We start from the raw sequence: 17740 nt of genomic DNA on the forward strand, positions 1-17740 counted from the left end.
TTTTGATTTTTAAATGATGGAGATATACTAAATATATAACTAACTTTGGCTAACTCAATGGAGCTAACTCTATAGAGCAATAAACAGGGAAACAAAAATAAAATTATTTAGTTGGGCTAATCTCATACTAGAACTTTACGTTAAAATTGTAATAAAGGTAGTAGGAGCCTATCAATTTCAGATTCAATTGTCCTAGTAATGTGGCATATGAAATTACACTATGGTGAAACTATTTGTGCCTGGTAAACCTATTTGTGCCAATTAAGATTGGTATATTTAATGCAATTTCAACACCTATAATAACAAATAAACAAATTTTTCCAAGTAGCTAGAAAGTAAACGAAGGAAACTAAAATTGCGGAACAGTTTCGTCACATTTTTTATAATATATCACACTTTCGTAACATAAATCGCTTGTTTTAAAACATTTTACCAAAATATGGTTTCGCTACAAAAGCTATAACAATAAAGATCTTCTTTCGATTCTTAAAAGATTCCTTTTAAGAATAAATGTAATAACAGCCACTACCCATACTCTACAGGAGACTGAAGAAAAATGTTACCAGCCAACGTTTTTTTTTTCTTTTTTTCACAATGGAGTACATTTTTTTATGTTTTAATTGTGCTATAATAAGTAAATAGAAATGTTTTAATCATTTTTTTGACCAGAAGTTTTGATTGGCGTTGTTGACTGGTGACTAGTTTGAAATTTCTACATATATAGCGCTAAATCGAAACATTTTGGAAAGAAGGTTTCCATTTATTGTCGATTCATGTTAGAAACACGAGTTTTTCTCTTTTTAGACACACATATGATATGATGTAGATGATTTGTGTCCGACTCCATGTAAATTTTGTAAAATAATGAATTAAAATTCCGCTATATTGGCTAGTGATAGCAGTTTTTAACTAAAAATATATGTTTTTATGGGTTGTTGAGCTTTTAAACTCATAAGAACGTGTTCTACTTATATTAATTTGTATATTTTTATTTTAAGAACCATGATGCAGAAATAAAAATATTTTTTTTTATTTCAAACAAAAATATTTTGTAGCAACAAATAATGATATATAGAAGGGGCATTAAAAATATGAGACTACATTATTAAATTAAACGATGAATTTGCTTTTGCCAAACATTTTTTGTGCGTGAAAACCTAAAAACACTTTTTATTTTGAGACAAAAAAATTATGCCGGAAGTCGACATTGTTGATGGTTGTTTTTATTTTGAAATCCACACACAAAGGACTATTTTAATTTGGTATTTTGTTTCTTCATATTTAGAAACAGTGGCTGCTGAAAACTGGAACATCTTGGACACAAATTGCAGAAAATATTTCGAAACATTTCTAATAAAAGTTTTGATTTCGCATCCAAACATTTCATGAAACGGCTAGTGGCACCTCACTGGAAACACATGTAGTAAAGCCATATAAAATATATAGGTTTCGGAAATATTTCCTATTTGTGATTTACCGTTTCAATTTTGTGTCAAGAAACAGACACAATAGAACAGTCGCCAAGTATTAAAAAATAGCTTATGGCGGGAGCAAATCCGGACAAGCTAGAATAAATTTTATTTTGTTTAGTTTAGTGCAAATTTAACACATGGTTCCTGTGTTAAATTTGCACCACCCTCAAAGCCCGGATTTGGCCGCCATCTTGGAAAAAGTGGCTAAAATTCGGTTTATTTTTCATTATTTGTCAATAACTCGATTTCTATCAACTTTGGCGCAAAAAATGTACAGACTAAAAGTAAAGAAGAAGAAAACCAAAAACGTTCTATGTACTTTTTCCGTGCGACGACCCGTTTCCAAGTTATCTCGGTGTCTCTATACAGTGTCTCAGGGAAAATTCTTGTCAAATGAGAGGAACAAATGTCGAATAATATCAATGATATGTAATCGTTTGACAAAGGAGGGCTTCCGAGTCAAGCAGGCTGATAAAGATGCTGACACATTAATTGTCAACATTGCAATTGAAGAATCAAATCACAATAAAACGGTAATTATAGTCGGCGAAGATACCGATTTACTTGTAATTCTTTCTGTCTTAACTGGATCTCGGTGAAATATTTATTTTCTAAAGCCAGGCAAGGGGAAGTCGCAAAGTAGAACGTATGCACCCCATAATATGAATCTAGATGCTTCAGTTATGGATAACATTTCATTTCTCCACGCATTTAGTGGCTGCGACACCACATCCGCATTATACAGACAAGGAAAAATGAAATTCGTTAAAGTTTTACAGAAAGAAGAATAATTATTACAGACAGCTGCACAAACTTTCAAAGACCCAAACGCATCCCCAGAAGATTTAGAAAAAGCTGGAGAACGATTTCTTCTTCATCTATATTGATCCAAAAAATGCCTCATTAGATAAGTACAGTGTTTCGTAAAATCTATTACCAAAAGCTTGCCAAACCTAGCATCATTACCACCGACCAAAGACGCAGCTCGCTTGCACTCCTTCCGTACGTACAGCTATGGTATGGGAATGAAAAATCACCTCTAGATTGGTGATGGAAAAATTCAAAGAATGGGTTGATGCCCATTGCTACTTCCCAAGATGCAGCTCCCCAAGAATTATTAAATCTGATATCATGTAAATGTGCCAAAGGTTGTAATACATCTTGTAGTTGCCGCAAAGTAGGTCTGCGTTGCTCGGTAATGTGTGCACTTTGTCAGGGCAAATCATTATAACGCTACCTTGGGTGAAAAAGTTTATAATGAGAACTCAGATTCACCAGGTTCCGTTACAAATAGGTTCCAGCTAGCTCAGTAAATAGTTAAGTAAAATATATATGCACAAAACAAGAGATATCAAAAGGGAGGTGTATGGACAAAGTGTACTGATTGAAAAGTCTAAAATGTACTGGATTCGTTTAATAAATATTAAATTTAAAGTTAAAACAAATTACCAAGATCTAACATAAAATGTAGCAAATATTTAAATATAAATAATGAAATATATATACTAGTAAAAATGAACTATCCGTAAAATAAATTAAATCATGAATAGTATCACAAAATATTGTTGTGACTAAACTGTGAACAACCCTGATGCGTATTTGTGATTATGATTAAAGGTCTATAAAGAATAAAATGAAATTTAAATGTAAAAATCCCCTGGTATACCAAGTTCACATACGATCGTATATTTAATGTAACAAATTTTAATCAATCATAAACGCAATAAAATAAGAGATGATTAAAGTCTTATCTGTCATCCGGTGGTCGTTCCAGTCAGTCCATGAGAAAATCCAGATTGCCGGTCTTCAGTGTCACAGTGGCATGCCTCGTCACAGTGGCATTCACGTTATAATGGCATTAGTTGCAGTACCAAATCCAGTACAAAAAAAATTGATAAAAATCTTAAGCTAAACCGTAATCATCACTAAGGAGTAATAGCTAAGGAACAAGAAAGAAGAAAGAACCCTTTCCACCATGCGGACCTTCCAAGACAAGATGGCGTCTCAACGCATGTTACTCCATGGAAAAGGGTTCCTTAACTGTCCTCGTACTCATCCCAGTACGTCCACGCACCCATCTACAGCTCCTGTCCTCCAACCAACAAAGATATCCCTTTTTCAAGGTTTCCCCAGAATTCCAACTACACAAGCCAAGCTCAATTTCTTGCCAATCGGTCTTCTCGACCCTAATGAATTCCAAGACCGTAATTCTAATGAAAATCCCAATATGGAACGGCGACCAGCCAAAATTTCACTAGAATTTCTCTCTTTTATTTTCGGCAGAGATCAGAAGGCTTCCCTTGCTTTCACCAAGATGGTTCAAAGTCGAAATAAGACGCGTGTTTGCAAAATCCGCAAAAGACGCTGGACTCCAAGATACCAACCCAAAATCCAACACTGGCAACCAGTAAAACAAAAGACCCAAAATAAAATTCGATGTAAAATTTTATTTAATGCATACGGATTGAGTGAAACATTTTATTACATCATAATAAAATTATAATTATCCCTATAAGAACATAATATCTTCGGAAAATTATTAATACATTTTCCGATCATATATAAAAACGTTTAAAAAGATCGAAAATCTAATTTACAAGATCCATCTGTCAAACTTCAGCGACGGTGTCACACGATCAGCTGACAACAATTGAAACGTCAGTCTGTAAATCATAATATAAACAAGATGAAATTTAGGGAAAAATCAACTATAATCAGGTAAAATCAATTGATTACACACAGGAAAAATACATAATAAAATCCTTACCCATATGTATATTGCAGACCCGACATTCCCACTTGTTGCGTTGAAAACAGACAAAAGATAATAACATCAAGTCTATATTCAAGAATCCTCCGAAGAAATATGCCAAGAAAATTATCCTAACACAAGCATAAGTCTAAATAAAGTAACCACTGTAGAAAGAAAGGTAGGTTTTAAACAGACAAATTCATATTTTATTAATGAGGTTTTATATTACAGTTATCGGAGGCAACTCCATCCCAAGAAATTGTTGTGGTGAAGAGATTTAATAGATAAGATATTATTAGAAGTTATATGTACAGTTAAGAAGTAAGCTAATTAAACGTTATTATTCAAGTTATTCAAGTAAGTTTAGTTTTATTCCTAAAAATAAGCAAAATAGTAAAATAAGTTACGGTGAAATTTTTAAACCGTAACACCTCACCTTTTCTTTCCTTTTTTTTAAAGAAATGAAATTTCTTTAAAAACAGCGAGTTACTACCAACTCAATGAAAAATATATACATCCTAAAATCTAACCTGGATCTGGTTTCAAATCTTTTACGTGCCAATTCCCAATCGATACACCACGGTCATCCTCAAGTTCATAAACACAATATCCAACTTTCTTACGAACTTTGTAAGGACCACAAAATTTCCCAGCCAATTTTGCTGCAAAATAATTCGCACCGTCTGACAAAACAAACTGTCGTTTCCAAACAGAATCGCCGACATTATAAGTCACATGCCTTCTACGCAAGTTATACTGCTGTCTAGATCGATCAGAAGCTTTCTTTAAACGGACTCTAACAAACTCTCGAAGTTTCTGTAACCTAAGAATGTTCTCAGCAGATGGGAGAGGATCATTGGGTTGATGATTATCCGGATCTAGCGTCGAGCTCGTAGAAAACTTCGGATGGACCTCATACTCATTAGCATGCGTAACCATTTCATGACCGAAATTTACAAAATATGGACTTGAAGTAGTAACTTCATGTCGTGCACTTCGATAGGCACATCCAATTTCAGACAAAACTTCATCCCATTTCCGGTGATTCTCACCAACATATGCGGTTAACATACATTTTAAGACACGATTGACTCGTTCCGTAGGATTACACTGAGGTGAATAGTTTGGGTTGAAAATAATATTTACACCATAATTTTTACAAAGATTGGTAAATTCTCGACTTCTAAATTGAACACCATTATCACAACGTAAGTGTAACGGTACACCAAATATCATAAATATTTGATCCTTGATGATCTTTGAAACAGCTGCAGCAGTAGCTTTCCTCAACGGGAAAAATAAACTGAATTTACTGAAGTTATCGGTGACAACCAAAATATATTGATGTCCATGCGAAGATTTAGGAAGAGGACCACAGAGATCAGTACTGATGACTTGCCAACATTGTGTGATAGAGAGTGGATTTCCCATTAAACCAGCTGGTTTCTTCTGCTCTGGCTTTGTCCGTAAACAGACACGACATCGTTTAATGTATCTGGATATATCGTTCTTCATACCAGGCCAATAGAAAAGACGAGCGATTCGATGGTAGGTTTTATAAACACCTAAATGTCCAGCAGTCGGATCATCATGAAATTTTTGAAGAATTTCTACACGTTTCTCCTTGGGAATTACCAATTTCCAAAAATCTGTTGAATCTCGCAATTCAGGAAAATCAGGTTCAATATATTTATAGAGTTTACCAGACTCTACACGCCATTTAGAAAAATGAAGTGGATCTTTAAGGATACGTTCACGCATTTTCAAATACCAACGATCACTAACATCGGAAACCTCTAGAAAATTAAGTTCAATATCAACAACAGGTAACGCTCTCGAAAGAGTGTCCGGAACCACATGTTCCTTACCTTTTCTATGAATTACTTCATAGTCGAATTGTTGAAGTCTCAAAGCCCAGCGACCAAGTCTACCCTGCGCATCCTTCAAGTTCTCCAACCACAACAAAGAGTGACAATCAGTTATGACATAGAACTTAGAGAGTTCCAAGTAACAACGAAGTTTTTCAACTGCCCAAAGAACAGCGAGACATTCACGCTCTGTACTGGAATAATTCCGTTCAGGACGTGAAAGTGTTCTGGATAGATAACATATCACAAATTCCTGATCATCATACTTCTGCGTCAGAACTGCTCCCAATCCATAAGCTGAAGCATCAGTTTGTACATAAAATGGATACTTGAAGTTTGGACAAGCAAGAACTGGAGCGGAAATCAAGGCATCCTTAATTTTAAGAAAAGAAGTCGTGCAAGACTCATCCCAAACAAACTTTTTCCCTTTCCTAAGAAGTCCCGTGAGTGGCGCAAGAATATCCGAAAATCCGTCAACAAAACGTCTGTACCAAGTAATCATACCAATTACCCGTCTGACTTCTTTAACTGTTCGTGGTTCTGGCATATTTACAATAGCCTCCACTTTACCTGGATCTACAGCTATCCCAGATCTGTTTATTACAAAACCCAAAAATTTCAACTCTGGTCTACAGAAATAACATTTCTCTTTGTTCAAGGTTAGGTTAGCGGTTTTTAAACGTTCAAATACTAATTCTAAAACTTCAAAGTGTTTCTCTAAGGTAGGCGTTGCAATGATAATGTCATCAAGGTATTTCAAAATAAACGGTTCCAACTCAGGACCAAATAAATTATCAACTAACCGTTGAAACGTTGCGGGCGCATTATGTAACCCAAATGGCATTCTTGTAAACTGAAATAAACCCCTTGATGGTACAGTAAATGCAGTATATTTACGCGAATCTGGCTCAACTTCTACCTGCCAGTAAGCACTTTGGATGTCTAAAGAACTTAAATATTTAGCACCACCTAACTTTCTCAAAATATCCGAAATGTACGGCAAAGGATAAGCCGTTCCGTAACTCTATTTAATTTACGATAATCTACACAAAATCTCCAAGTTTTATCTGGTTTAGGGACCAATAACACGGGTGAAGACCAACCACTAGAAGATTTTTCAATAACCCCTAACTTTAACATTTTATCTAATTCGGTATTAATAATATCTTGTTTAAAAGGTGATACTGGATAATAACGTTGTTTAATAGGATCTTCCTGTGTAACACGAATCTTATGTTGAACTGCTGTGGTATAACCTAAAGCATTGCTATCAAAACTTGAAAAATAAGAATTAACAATTTGGTTAAGATGTTAAGTCATTTGTCCCTAAGTCAGTTTGTGACTGGATAGAATTTAAAACTGGTGTATTTAGATCTACATCAGAGAAATACCATTCTCCTTTCCTAACATCTGGAACTATTTTCAACATAGTTCGAATAATTTGGAGGTGGCAACATTAGATCAAGATCAGTACGAGGACAATTTTCCTATCCAATTTTCAATCTACGAAAAGAATATTCTGCACCTTATGAACCAGATCCGGAATATGATACAGATGTGGAAGACATTCAGGAAGATTATATTGAACAGCCAGTAACATAAAAAAACGAAGGAACTCTGATGAACCTTCCACCTCAAAAGAAACCTAAGTTGACGACATGTGGATTAGGCCTATTGGAAATGGGGAGACCACTCAAAAAGAAACGCGCCGGGTACTTTTTTATTTCAAGGCATCTCAGATAAGGCGGTTAAACTTGATTTTCCACCAGTCGCGCAACAATAAAAATTTAGTCCGTTATTGCGGTCATAATGCAAATCGCGTTCTTCCATTATGACCGCGACAGCAGGCTACTGCCAACCAATTTTTAGGGTTTATGTCTTGAGGGTGCTGCTCAAGGTGGTGTGGAAACAAGTACAGTTAACCACGGATATATTGAACACGTATATTATATCAAACTATAATTTTGTTTTCGTAAAATTCGATACTTTGGGTAGTCGCACGAAAAAAAAACCATACAACGTTTTTTATAGAGTTTTTCCTCTTCTTTAATTTTGGTCTCTACATATTTTGCACTAAAGTTAATAGAAATCGAGTTATTGATAAATAATGAAAAATAAACCAAATTTTAGCCAATTTTTCCAAGTCGGCGGCCAAATCCGGGATTTACGGGGAGTGCAAATTTAATACGTGCTTCTCGACACCAAACTAAACAAAATAAAACTTATTCCAGCTTGTCCGGATTTGCTCCCGCCATCGATGCACTTGCCGACTGGCCTACGATTATTATAAACATTACCTAAAATGTGCCAAAAATGCTACTTGCATTGTATAAACACCTTAAAACAACCACCTTAAACAACTTAGTGTTACTTTATTAACAAGCGTTTTTAACTAGAAATTCAAATTGTCTTTAAACATTCTATAAAACGCCTTAAATGGTTCTCCTTCTATTTTTAATAATAAAAGACTCATTCTTCTTCTTAAGGTGCCGTACAGGTGGATTCCTGCGTAGGTGCTCATCGTTTTCTTCCTCATAAGATGGTTCTATTAATTATTGCAGCGCCTTTGAGTGAAGTATATAAATAGAAGGCTATTGGTATAATAATATTTGAGAAATATAAACCTACTGTTCTTAAAGTTAAATTGAAAATATAGTTTCTTCTATATTTTTTAACCAACTAAAATTAAATTATACGAGTAATAACCAAAACTGGCATGTCTTAGTCAGTCTAAACAACACCCCTGGGTCCTTTCTATGCCATTTGCTTTCCTTATATTTGATAAAGAACAAAACTCCTTTCGGAAAATATCGTGAATATAAAAACGTTTTAGCGCTCGTGAACGGACTGGGAATCGTATAAAGCCGAGTTATGAAGAGATTACGTTTTGTCGCCCGTTACGTGTGCCTCTTTTTCCCTTGGAAATTAAATTCTTTTTAGATTACAAACCGCGTCGCAAATATTAATTTTAATGCTTTAGTGTAGAACTGAAATGTTTATTACGTGGAGTGATACACATCAGCCAAATATTCCGATATTTTTTTTAATTTTATATTGAAAATATGAAATATTTAGTTAAATAGTTTAATAAAAAAATACACTACTCATAATAATTATCGTGTAAAAGCGAGTAAGAAAAATAAAATATTATTTTTTTATTTATATAGCTCATATATGCTCATATATGAATGGTGTTAATATCAATTTTATATTCAAACAACATAAACAAAAGAAGCTAAACTCACCTTAGATGCCGGGACACTTGTGTAATGCTCTCACTCTATGATCACGCAATTTGCAATCCAAAAAAATAAAATATACTCGAGCAACACTGGAAAACGCACATGATCATATCATCATAATCGAGTATACAGGGTTGTTCACCACATACGACACGGAGTATTGTAGCTAAACGATGAGATTTTTACAAATTGTAAGTTTGGGGTTCGTTGAAGGACTATTAGAGCTACAATTTAAAAATATTTTTACAAGATTCAGAGTGTCCCAAATAAATAAAAAATATCAAAGTTGTATTTTTTTAAATGGGATGGCCACAAAGCGACATAGCATAATGTTGTTGTTCCGCAGCTAAGCGACAAGGCGTCTGTCCCACACGCAAAAGGGATGGCCACAAAGCGACGTAGCATAATGTTGTTGTTCCGCAGCTAAGCGACAAGGCGTCTGTCCCACACGCAAAAGGGATGGCCACAAAGCGACATAGCATAATGTTGTTGTTCCGCAGCTAAGCGACAAGGCGTCTGTCCCACACGAAAAAGGGATGGCCACAAAGCGACATAGCATAATGTTGTTGTTCCGCAACTAAGCGACAAGGCGTCTGTTCCACACGCAAAAGGGATGACCACAAAGCGACATAGCTTAATATTGTTGTTCCGCAGCTAAGCGACAAGGCGTCTGTCCCACGCACAAAAGGGATGGCCACAAAGCGACATAGCATAATGTTGTTGTTAAACAATTTAGGTTTGGTTTGGTTTGGTAAAAATATAAAACACTCCAAAATAATAATACTAAACACCATTTGATAATTTCCCAGGTATTATAAATCACACTCAATAAATATTACTAAAATACTCTTTGATAAATAGCTGTCCATTACGTATCTATAATAAATAACACTAAAGCACTTTTTGATAAACATCTATCTTTTAACTAAACAATATTAAAATGCCCTTTGATAAATACTTGTCTACTATAAAAGACACACACACAAAAGTAATACTAAAATACCCTTCTCTATCTACTACTAAAGCTCAGTGATAACTGTTAACTAAATAATATTAAACTACTCCTATACAAATCCCAGTAATGCCCGTGAGTGAACAAAATACACTCACCTGTATAATTCTTCATTCCTTCTATTCAGTCCCAGAAATATTTTCCACACAATTATAATCTGAATTTAATATTTTTTGATAAATAGCGACGTCAGTCAAAATAATCATCAACAATGCAAACCGCATCGTCTAGGAACGACAATTTTATAATTTCCATTGTGATGCGGTCAAGAAAAGTCAATTAGAGATTCAAATAGAATATTATTCCTTAAAATAACACAATTTAATATTAACAATTTTTTTAACGGAAAACAAGACTCTTACAATCGCAGTATGCAAGTAATTATTACATATTTCTAAATGAACCATGCATTTTTCCGCTTTCCTTTTGCAAGTTTTTTTAGCATAATTAGGCTTCCCGCTGATATTTTGCAATTTTAAACGGACGACTATTTATTTGCAAAAGTGGAAACAATACAATTTTTATTTAGTTGCAGATTTGTAACCAATATATTCTTATACTGAGTGCGTCTCAAAAGTGGCTCACCTCCTATAACTTATGTATTTTTTCAGATAAAAATACTGTATTTGGTATGTAAGTATATGACATAAGTTATTATTGATTGACGTATTCAATTGTTTTTGGTCACTTCCTTCACCGGAAATGAGTACAACTTTTGATTTTTAAATGGCACTCTTGATATATTTTTATTTTATTCGATAGAAAATAACACTCTGAATAGAATGACATATCACATGGCAACTTTTGACATTTTTACATATTGTGTATTTGAAATTGTAATGCGGTTCATAACGACAATTTGGCTCAAAATACCAAGTGTGTGGTATCAAATTATTCGTAAAAAATGCTTTTTTCAAATATTCTAATGAGTCACCCTCGTTCCATTTGATAAACTAAAAATTATTGTTTTAACACAGCCATGGCACTCTAGATTGAAATTTAAAATACGATTTTTTAAAGCAAAAATGTCAAAAGTTGACAGATGATATGTCATTCTATTCAGAGTGTCATTTTCTATAGAATAAAGTAAAAAAATACCGAGGGTACCGTTTAAAAATCAAAGGTTGTAGTCATTTCCGGTAAAACAGGACCGGACGTGACCAAAAGCAATTGAGACATAAAAGATTTCGTTTTTTTTTTATCTAAAAAAATGAAAAAGTTATAGGGGTGAGTTACTTTTGAGACGCACCAGGTAGAGCCTCAGTCACATACAATTAAATAGTCGGCGGATCGGCTTCATAAGAATATATTGTTTTCACTTTTGCAACTAAATATTCGGCCGACTGAAAATTGCATGTTAGCAGGTAGGCTTTTTGTTTCGAATTTTTCTTTACAGTATCCAAACTATTTAAAAACGTAATTCAGAGTATTCAAAGTGTCCTATTTTTCAACTTAATATTATTTTAGCTTTGCGATAATTAAGTTCAGTAGTTTATTTTATAGCTAACAGAACATCAATTTATTAAATATTTTGTTACAGATAATATGAAAGTGAGAAAACATTAACCCTTTTAAATAATGTCAACAATCAGAGTAATATCGGTCGTAACTTTATTAATACATCTTCTAAAACCATGTACTAGTTGTGATTTAGAGGATATTTTAAGTGATAAAGAGACCAGTATAGAGGAAGCGTGTTTATCTTCTGACATTGTTGTGCGAGTGCTGTCAGTGCCTAGTAGCATCGGATTTAGTGATAAAGAATCTGCAGTACATTTTGATTTGACTGATATTTATAAAGGAACAGATCTTCTTAAGAAACACCAGGATATGGACATTTACAACAGGTAAGAATTTCTATCTATTTTTAGTAATAACCTTATTTTAGTTGTTTAGTTTTTAACAAAATTTCATATCAGAGATTTAAAAATTGTTTACTTCAAACGTATTTTCACTTTGACTTTTTTTGACTTTTTTTATTAGTGTACTTACCAAGTACACGAGTCCTCAAAGTCCGCTTTAAGGCTCAGCGCATACAAAAAGAGCAAAACTGTTTTAGCAAAAACCTTTTTTGTTTCGTGTAAAAAAGTATTTGTCTTTTAAACAACATTATGTTTCCAAGAGAACAATTCATACATTTTTCACAATCAAATTTGCACAGTAGCAGATACAGAACAGGTTGCTACTAAAAATGCTGTGAATCAATGTGCGTTAGTCCTTTTAATTTGCATTGAGGTATCACATTAAAACAGTTTTAGTCAAAAACGTTTTTAACTAAAACTAGTTTGTTCTTTCTATGTACCGGGTGTTCCACTAAGAATAGCTCTCGGCTGTATCTCGGAAAGTATTAGCCGTAGGGCTTACGGAAAAAAATATTTATAACTAAAGGGGCTATGAGAAATTGCTGGAAATTATTTTCAAGTTTGTAAAACGGCCGCTAGGTGGCGCAACTGCTATGGAATATAAGAAAATAGATTTTTTTACAGAATTTTGCCTAGATAATGGTAATTATATAATATGGTATATATATAATCACTAAATTTTGGATTTTTTTTGTTAAAACAATTTTCCCCTATCTGCTAAAATAAAGTGGTGGGAGAAGGTTAGATATATCTTTATTTAAATGTTAATAACTCCGGACTGGATGATCAGAATCCAACAAACGAGGGCTCGTTTAAAAGAGCGTTTCTTACTCTATATTATACCATAAAAATAATAATAATAATAAGGTTTTGAACTTAGACACTATGGGGCGGTTTCTTACAATTTAACAAATATAGCGCCTTTTTTCAAAAAAATTAAATACGATAGTATGTGTTATTTTAGCTGATAGTAGTAGAGAGTAGTAAAAGCTTAAAAAGTCAGAGAAAACCGCATCTTGATATCTTCTTTCAAACCGAAGATATTAGCAAAATTATAATAAATACCAAAAAATAAGCCCTTAATTACCTTATTTTTACAACACGGTATCAGTAGCCCTCTTGATTATGCCCATTTTAAGAAAAAAATAAGATAAAAAACAGTTAGTTTGTTTTAAAATCGACGAAATACCAGAATACCATAATACCAGATGTATTCATATCTAATAATTAAGATGTTAATAACAGTGAACAAGAAACGATGATTCAGTGTAGGCATGATTCAAGTCATGGTAGGCTTTGGAAAAAAGTTGCTTTTGACGTAATAGTATAAATGTCAAATTGTTATTAGATCAACATTTTGATAGTCTTTTATCTTTTGGTTGCTTTTTCAAAATGCCAACAACTTCAACTACTTCAAATAATGAAGACATTTTGAAAAAACAATTAAAACATAAAAAACGCTGCTAAGACTATCAAAATATTGATCTAATAACAATTTGACGTTTATACTATTACGTCAAAAGCAACTTTTTTTCAAAGCCTACCATGAAATCACTAAATCATCGTTTCTTGTTTGTAACAGTCCAAATTTAGCTTTAACTAGGTTTAAAAATATATACCAATTTTTCTTACAAGTTAGATCAAACTCTTATTTATGCTGATAAATAAATTTATTGCATTTAATTTTTATAAACAAATATTCATTACAGCTATATTTCATTATCTTTCTTACTCTCCTTTGCTTAATTTATTTTGCTTTAATAAAAATATAATTAAAATTTATTATCTAATGCTAATATAATCAAATTCACCAAAATATTACCTTTAATTTCTGGACTTGTTTATGTTTCTGAATGTTAGCCTATTTGCCGTAATTTCTAGTAGTTCTGCGGTACTGCTTGCCCTTGTATTATCTTAGAAGATTTCCTATCAAGTGTGGATTGTCTCTAAAATATTATTTGATCCTATGTTTCATTATAGAGCCCAAAATGAAGTTATTTACCTGCATATTTTTTGAAATGTATCATTTGTTTATTTTCTGCAAATTGTAAGGTTAACAATTATTATTAATAATGTCATTTAAATTTGAATTGCTCAGATCAGTTGAGATTAGTGTATTCGGCGCACACACGCTGTTGTCAGGTTGAGCAGTACTTCCTTTAGGTTCTGATGTTTGTATTTTCTGATAATTATTGATTGCATAATCGACATCCTTTCGTAATATTGTGTATGCATCGTCACCGGCATAAGGTTTGGTATGTTTATGTTTGAATGGTTATTGGAATTTACTTTTAATTCTAAGTATTGTTTATTTTGGCAATGTTTCTAAATTCCCAGAATATTAAATTGCAACTTTGCAGTATAAGTCAAATTTCTTAGGAGCGGAACTCTATCTGATCGATTTAGGTTTCCCATTTTTCCCTTCAGCTTCAAAGCAGGTGTTTTAGTCAGTGTAATTTGTTGGAATTTTCCTGTTTTACCCGTTTGTTGGGGATAATCACTGACTAGAACTATAAGGGATACTTTTGCTGTTTGTACCTTACCATTTAAAAGTATCTCTGAGCCGTTTTATACGGGATTTTAATCTGCTCGTGGCTGGTAAGTTTTTTTTTGATCGCCATTTTGTCTAGTGTGATTTGTACTATTAAAATTAATTCCTAACAGGGAAAGCCATTTATTTTATTTCTTTGTCATCGTCGATTTTCTTGGGAAGAGGAACATAAAACCACCACCTGTTCCAGTAATTTCTGCTTTCTGAATCCAGCAATTTGGACATCAACCTATTAGGAAAAAAAACTACATTTTTTGTGAAGCCCAGCAAGGTAACTTTTTATGCCATTTTCTATATTTCTACAGTTGCAACGTGTTTTTTAATTAATTATAGCTGTATGTTCCATTTGTTTCAAACTATCCCTTCTAGGTAACTTTCTTTTTATTTCGTAAACCTAAACCGCTCTCGGTTTTAGGGGCTTTTTTTTGGACCAGGCTTTAAGACCAGGATTTTTCCACCAGGCTTTGAGACCAGAACTTTTTTGGACCAGGATTTTTCTTTATACGAGGATTTTTTCTACGAAGCATTTTTCTGGCTTGCTTTTTCTGACAGGAGGACTTTTTCCAGTACGTCTCTCTGAAGTGGTATCCTCTCTGAAGCACTGAGCTTGGCAACTACGTCGCTGGATCAGGTTTGTTTGAAGCAGAAACAAGTGAAACGTTTACTGAAATTTTATCTTCCCCTATTATTTGTTTTCCCTTTTCTTACTTACCTTTTTTTTTATCTTATATTGATTCAGGTTCCAGAGTTCAAGGTACATACATTTTGTATTTCAGTTTTTCCAATTTTTTAATTAAATTTAGTATACAACGTCATCAAATTTGGTTCATTTTTTTTTAATTTAATATCATTATACAATACTCTATTAATTTATCTTAGTGTTTCATTCATCCCTTAATTTTTTATCTTTCTAATATATTTTTTTTAATAACAAGTCTTGTTAGATTCCAAGAATATCTTGGGGGTTTTCTGGCTTATCTGTGCAAAGCCAGTGGCGCTTAAAACCCACCCCATCTCTTCGGCAGAGCTAGGGCCTATTTGCACGCACACTCCACAGTTTAATAAGACGTTTTTTTTATTTATTTTTTTCCGGTTCTTTATAAATTTTTAATTTCATAATTTTTCTTGTCAATTTAATAATTTTAAAATTTTACAATTTAACATTTTTTTTTAAATCCATTTCCTTCAAAGGAAACGCGTGGCACTGTTATTAATATCTTAATTATTAGGTATTAATACATCTGGTATTATGGTATTCTGGTATTTCGTTGATATTAAAATAAACTCACTGTTCCTATCTTTTTTTTTTGTTAAAATGGGCATAATCTAGAGGGCTATATATACCGTGTTTTAAAAATAAGATAGTTAAGGGCAAATTTTGTCGTATTTATTATATTTTTAATAATATCTTCGGATTGAAAAAAGATATCAAGATGACTTCTTAAACTTTATATTCCTCTTTACCATCAGCTGAAATTACATATACCGTTGTATTTATTTTTTTTTTGGGGAAATCCCGCAATGTTTGTTAAATTGCAAGACCCCTAGCGTCTACTGTTAAAGGCATATTATTATTGTTTATATGGTTTTATATAGAGTACGAAACGCTCTTTTAAACGAGCCCTCACTTGTTATATTCCGGTTATCCAGTCCGGAGTTATTAACTTTTAAATAAAGACAGATCTAACCTTCCCCCACCACTTTATTTTAGCAGATAGGGAAAAATGGTTCTGACAAAAAAAGTCCGAAATTTTCTGAAGATTATGAAGCTATTATTCATAGTAGCCCTTATCTAGGCAGAATTTTGTAAAAATTCTAATTAGTTATAAATATTTTTTCCTCATGTTCTACGGCCAATATTCGAGATACAGCCGAGAGCTATTCTTAGTGGGACACCCGTTACATCCAGCCTAAAGGTTAAGATTGTCAGCACAAATGCCAAACAATAAAAAAAGGAAGAAAACAAATAAGAAATAACAAATCTAGTCGAATAAATAAAGGAAAGGAATAAATTTCTATATTTCAAACACATACCATTGTGTATTTCTCTAGAAGTAACTTTAAATCAATTTTAAAATTAAACCTCCTTAGAGAAAAATACTAAACAATGCTTTGACGTCGCCTCCTGTTTTTAAAACAAACGGAATTAGGAAATCCGACCTCTCTCGAAGTAATTCTTCGAGGACTGGATATTTTCGTTAGAAATATTGCTTTTTATTTTTCGTGATTTTTCCGTAAAGTTCGGAATCTAAGTTTTCCAATTTTCTAATCTCGTTCAAAGACTATATAGGTGGATCGGTTGACCAACTTTAATTAAACCGTCGACAACAGCGCTGCTAACTTTTAAAAACAATTTTCATTTTAGAACATCTTCAAGAACTACAGTATGATGACCGTAGAGTAACTGATGTATCAAAGGAAGTATTTTTGAACTGATTTTTTTTGTTTGTTAAAATCGGAAGCAATGACAAAAATAGTTAAATTTATAAATTCCCAGTACTGATTCTAGTGCTTTAAGCCCTTATGGGATACTCGGAATTCATTTACTGTGAACGAATTTTTATAAAACTTTTTGCATTGTATTGTTTTTTTGTTTTGCATTGTACTTTCACTTTAGTATTTAAATAAACGCACACAAGTGCATACATACAAGATGACCAAAGCAGGGTCAAGGATAGGAGTATTTTGGCCAAAAACTAAATACTCCGAACCAATGGGCAGATACTCCAGCATACTTAAGGAAGAAATTTACGCTATTGAAATCTGTGTACAAATAGTCATCTTATTCGATAATCAAACAGCACTAAAAGAGGTCAAATCAGTAACCATCAATTCTAAGTTGATCAAGGAATTTCTAAACAAATTAGGCAAAGAAAATAAAGTTCTCCTACTCTGGGTGCCAGCTCACCAAGGGATAGAAGACAATGAAAAAGCAAATAGTTAGCAAAAAAAGGAGCGAACGCTCCAACTAACTGGACCAG

The 17740-nt window shown here is 33.1% G+C and overlaps 1 protein-coding gene across 1 annotated transcript in view; it reads left to right on the forward strand.

The window, feature by feature from the left end:
* Positions 1-17740, forward strand: part of LOC115876916 — a 140256-nt gene that overhangs the window by 36573 nt on the left and 85943 nt on the right. Inside the window, exon 2 of the mRNA XM_030892964.1 lies at positions 11887-12193. Coding sequence (XP_030748824.1) covers positions 11925-12193 — 269 coding nt within the window. The 5' untranslated portion in view covers positions 11887-11924. The remainder of the gene's footprint in view (positions 1-11886; positions 12194-17740) is intronic.

Source organism: Sitophilus oryzae, unplaced genomic scaffold, assembly GCF_002938485.1.
Source record: "Sitophilus oryzae breed Bouriz unplaced genomic scaffold, Soryzae_2.0 scaffold_1440_pilon_pilon, whole genome shotgun sequence".
Taxonomy (NCBI): Eukaryota; Metazoa; Arthropoda; class Insecta; order Coleoptera; family Curculionidae; genus Sitophilus; species Sitophilus oryzae.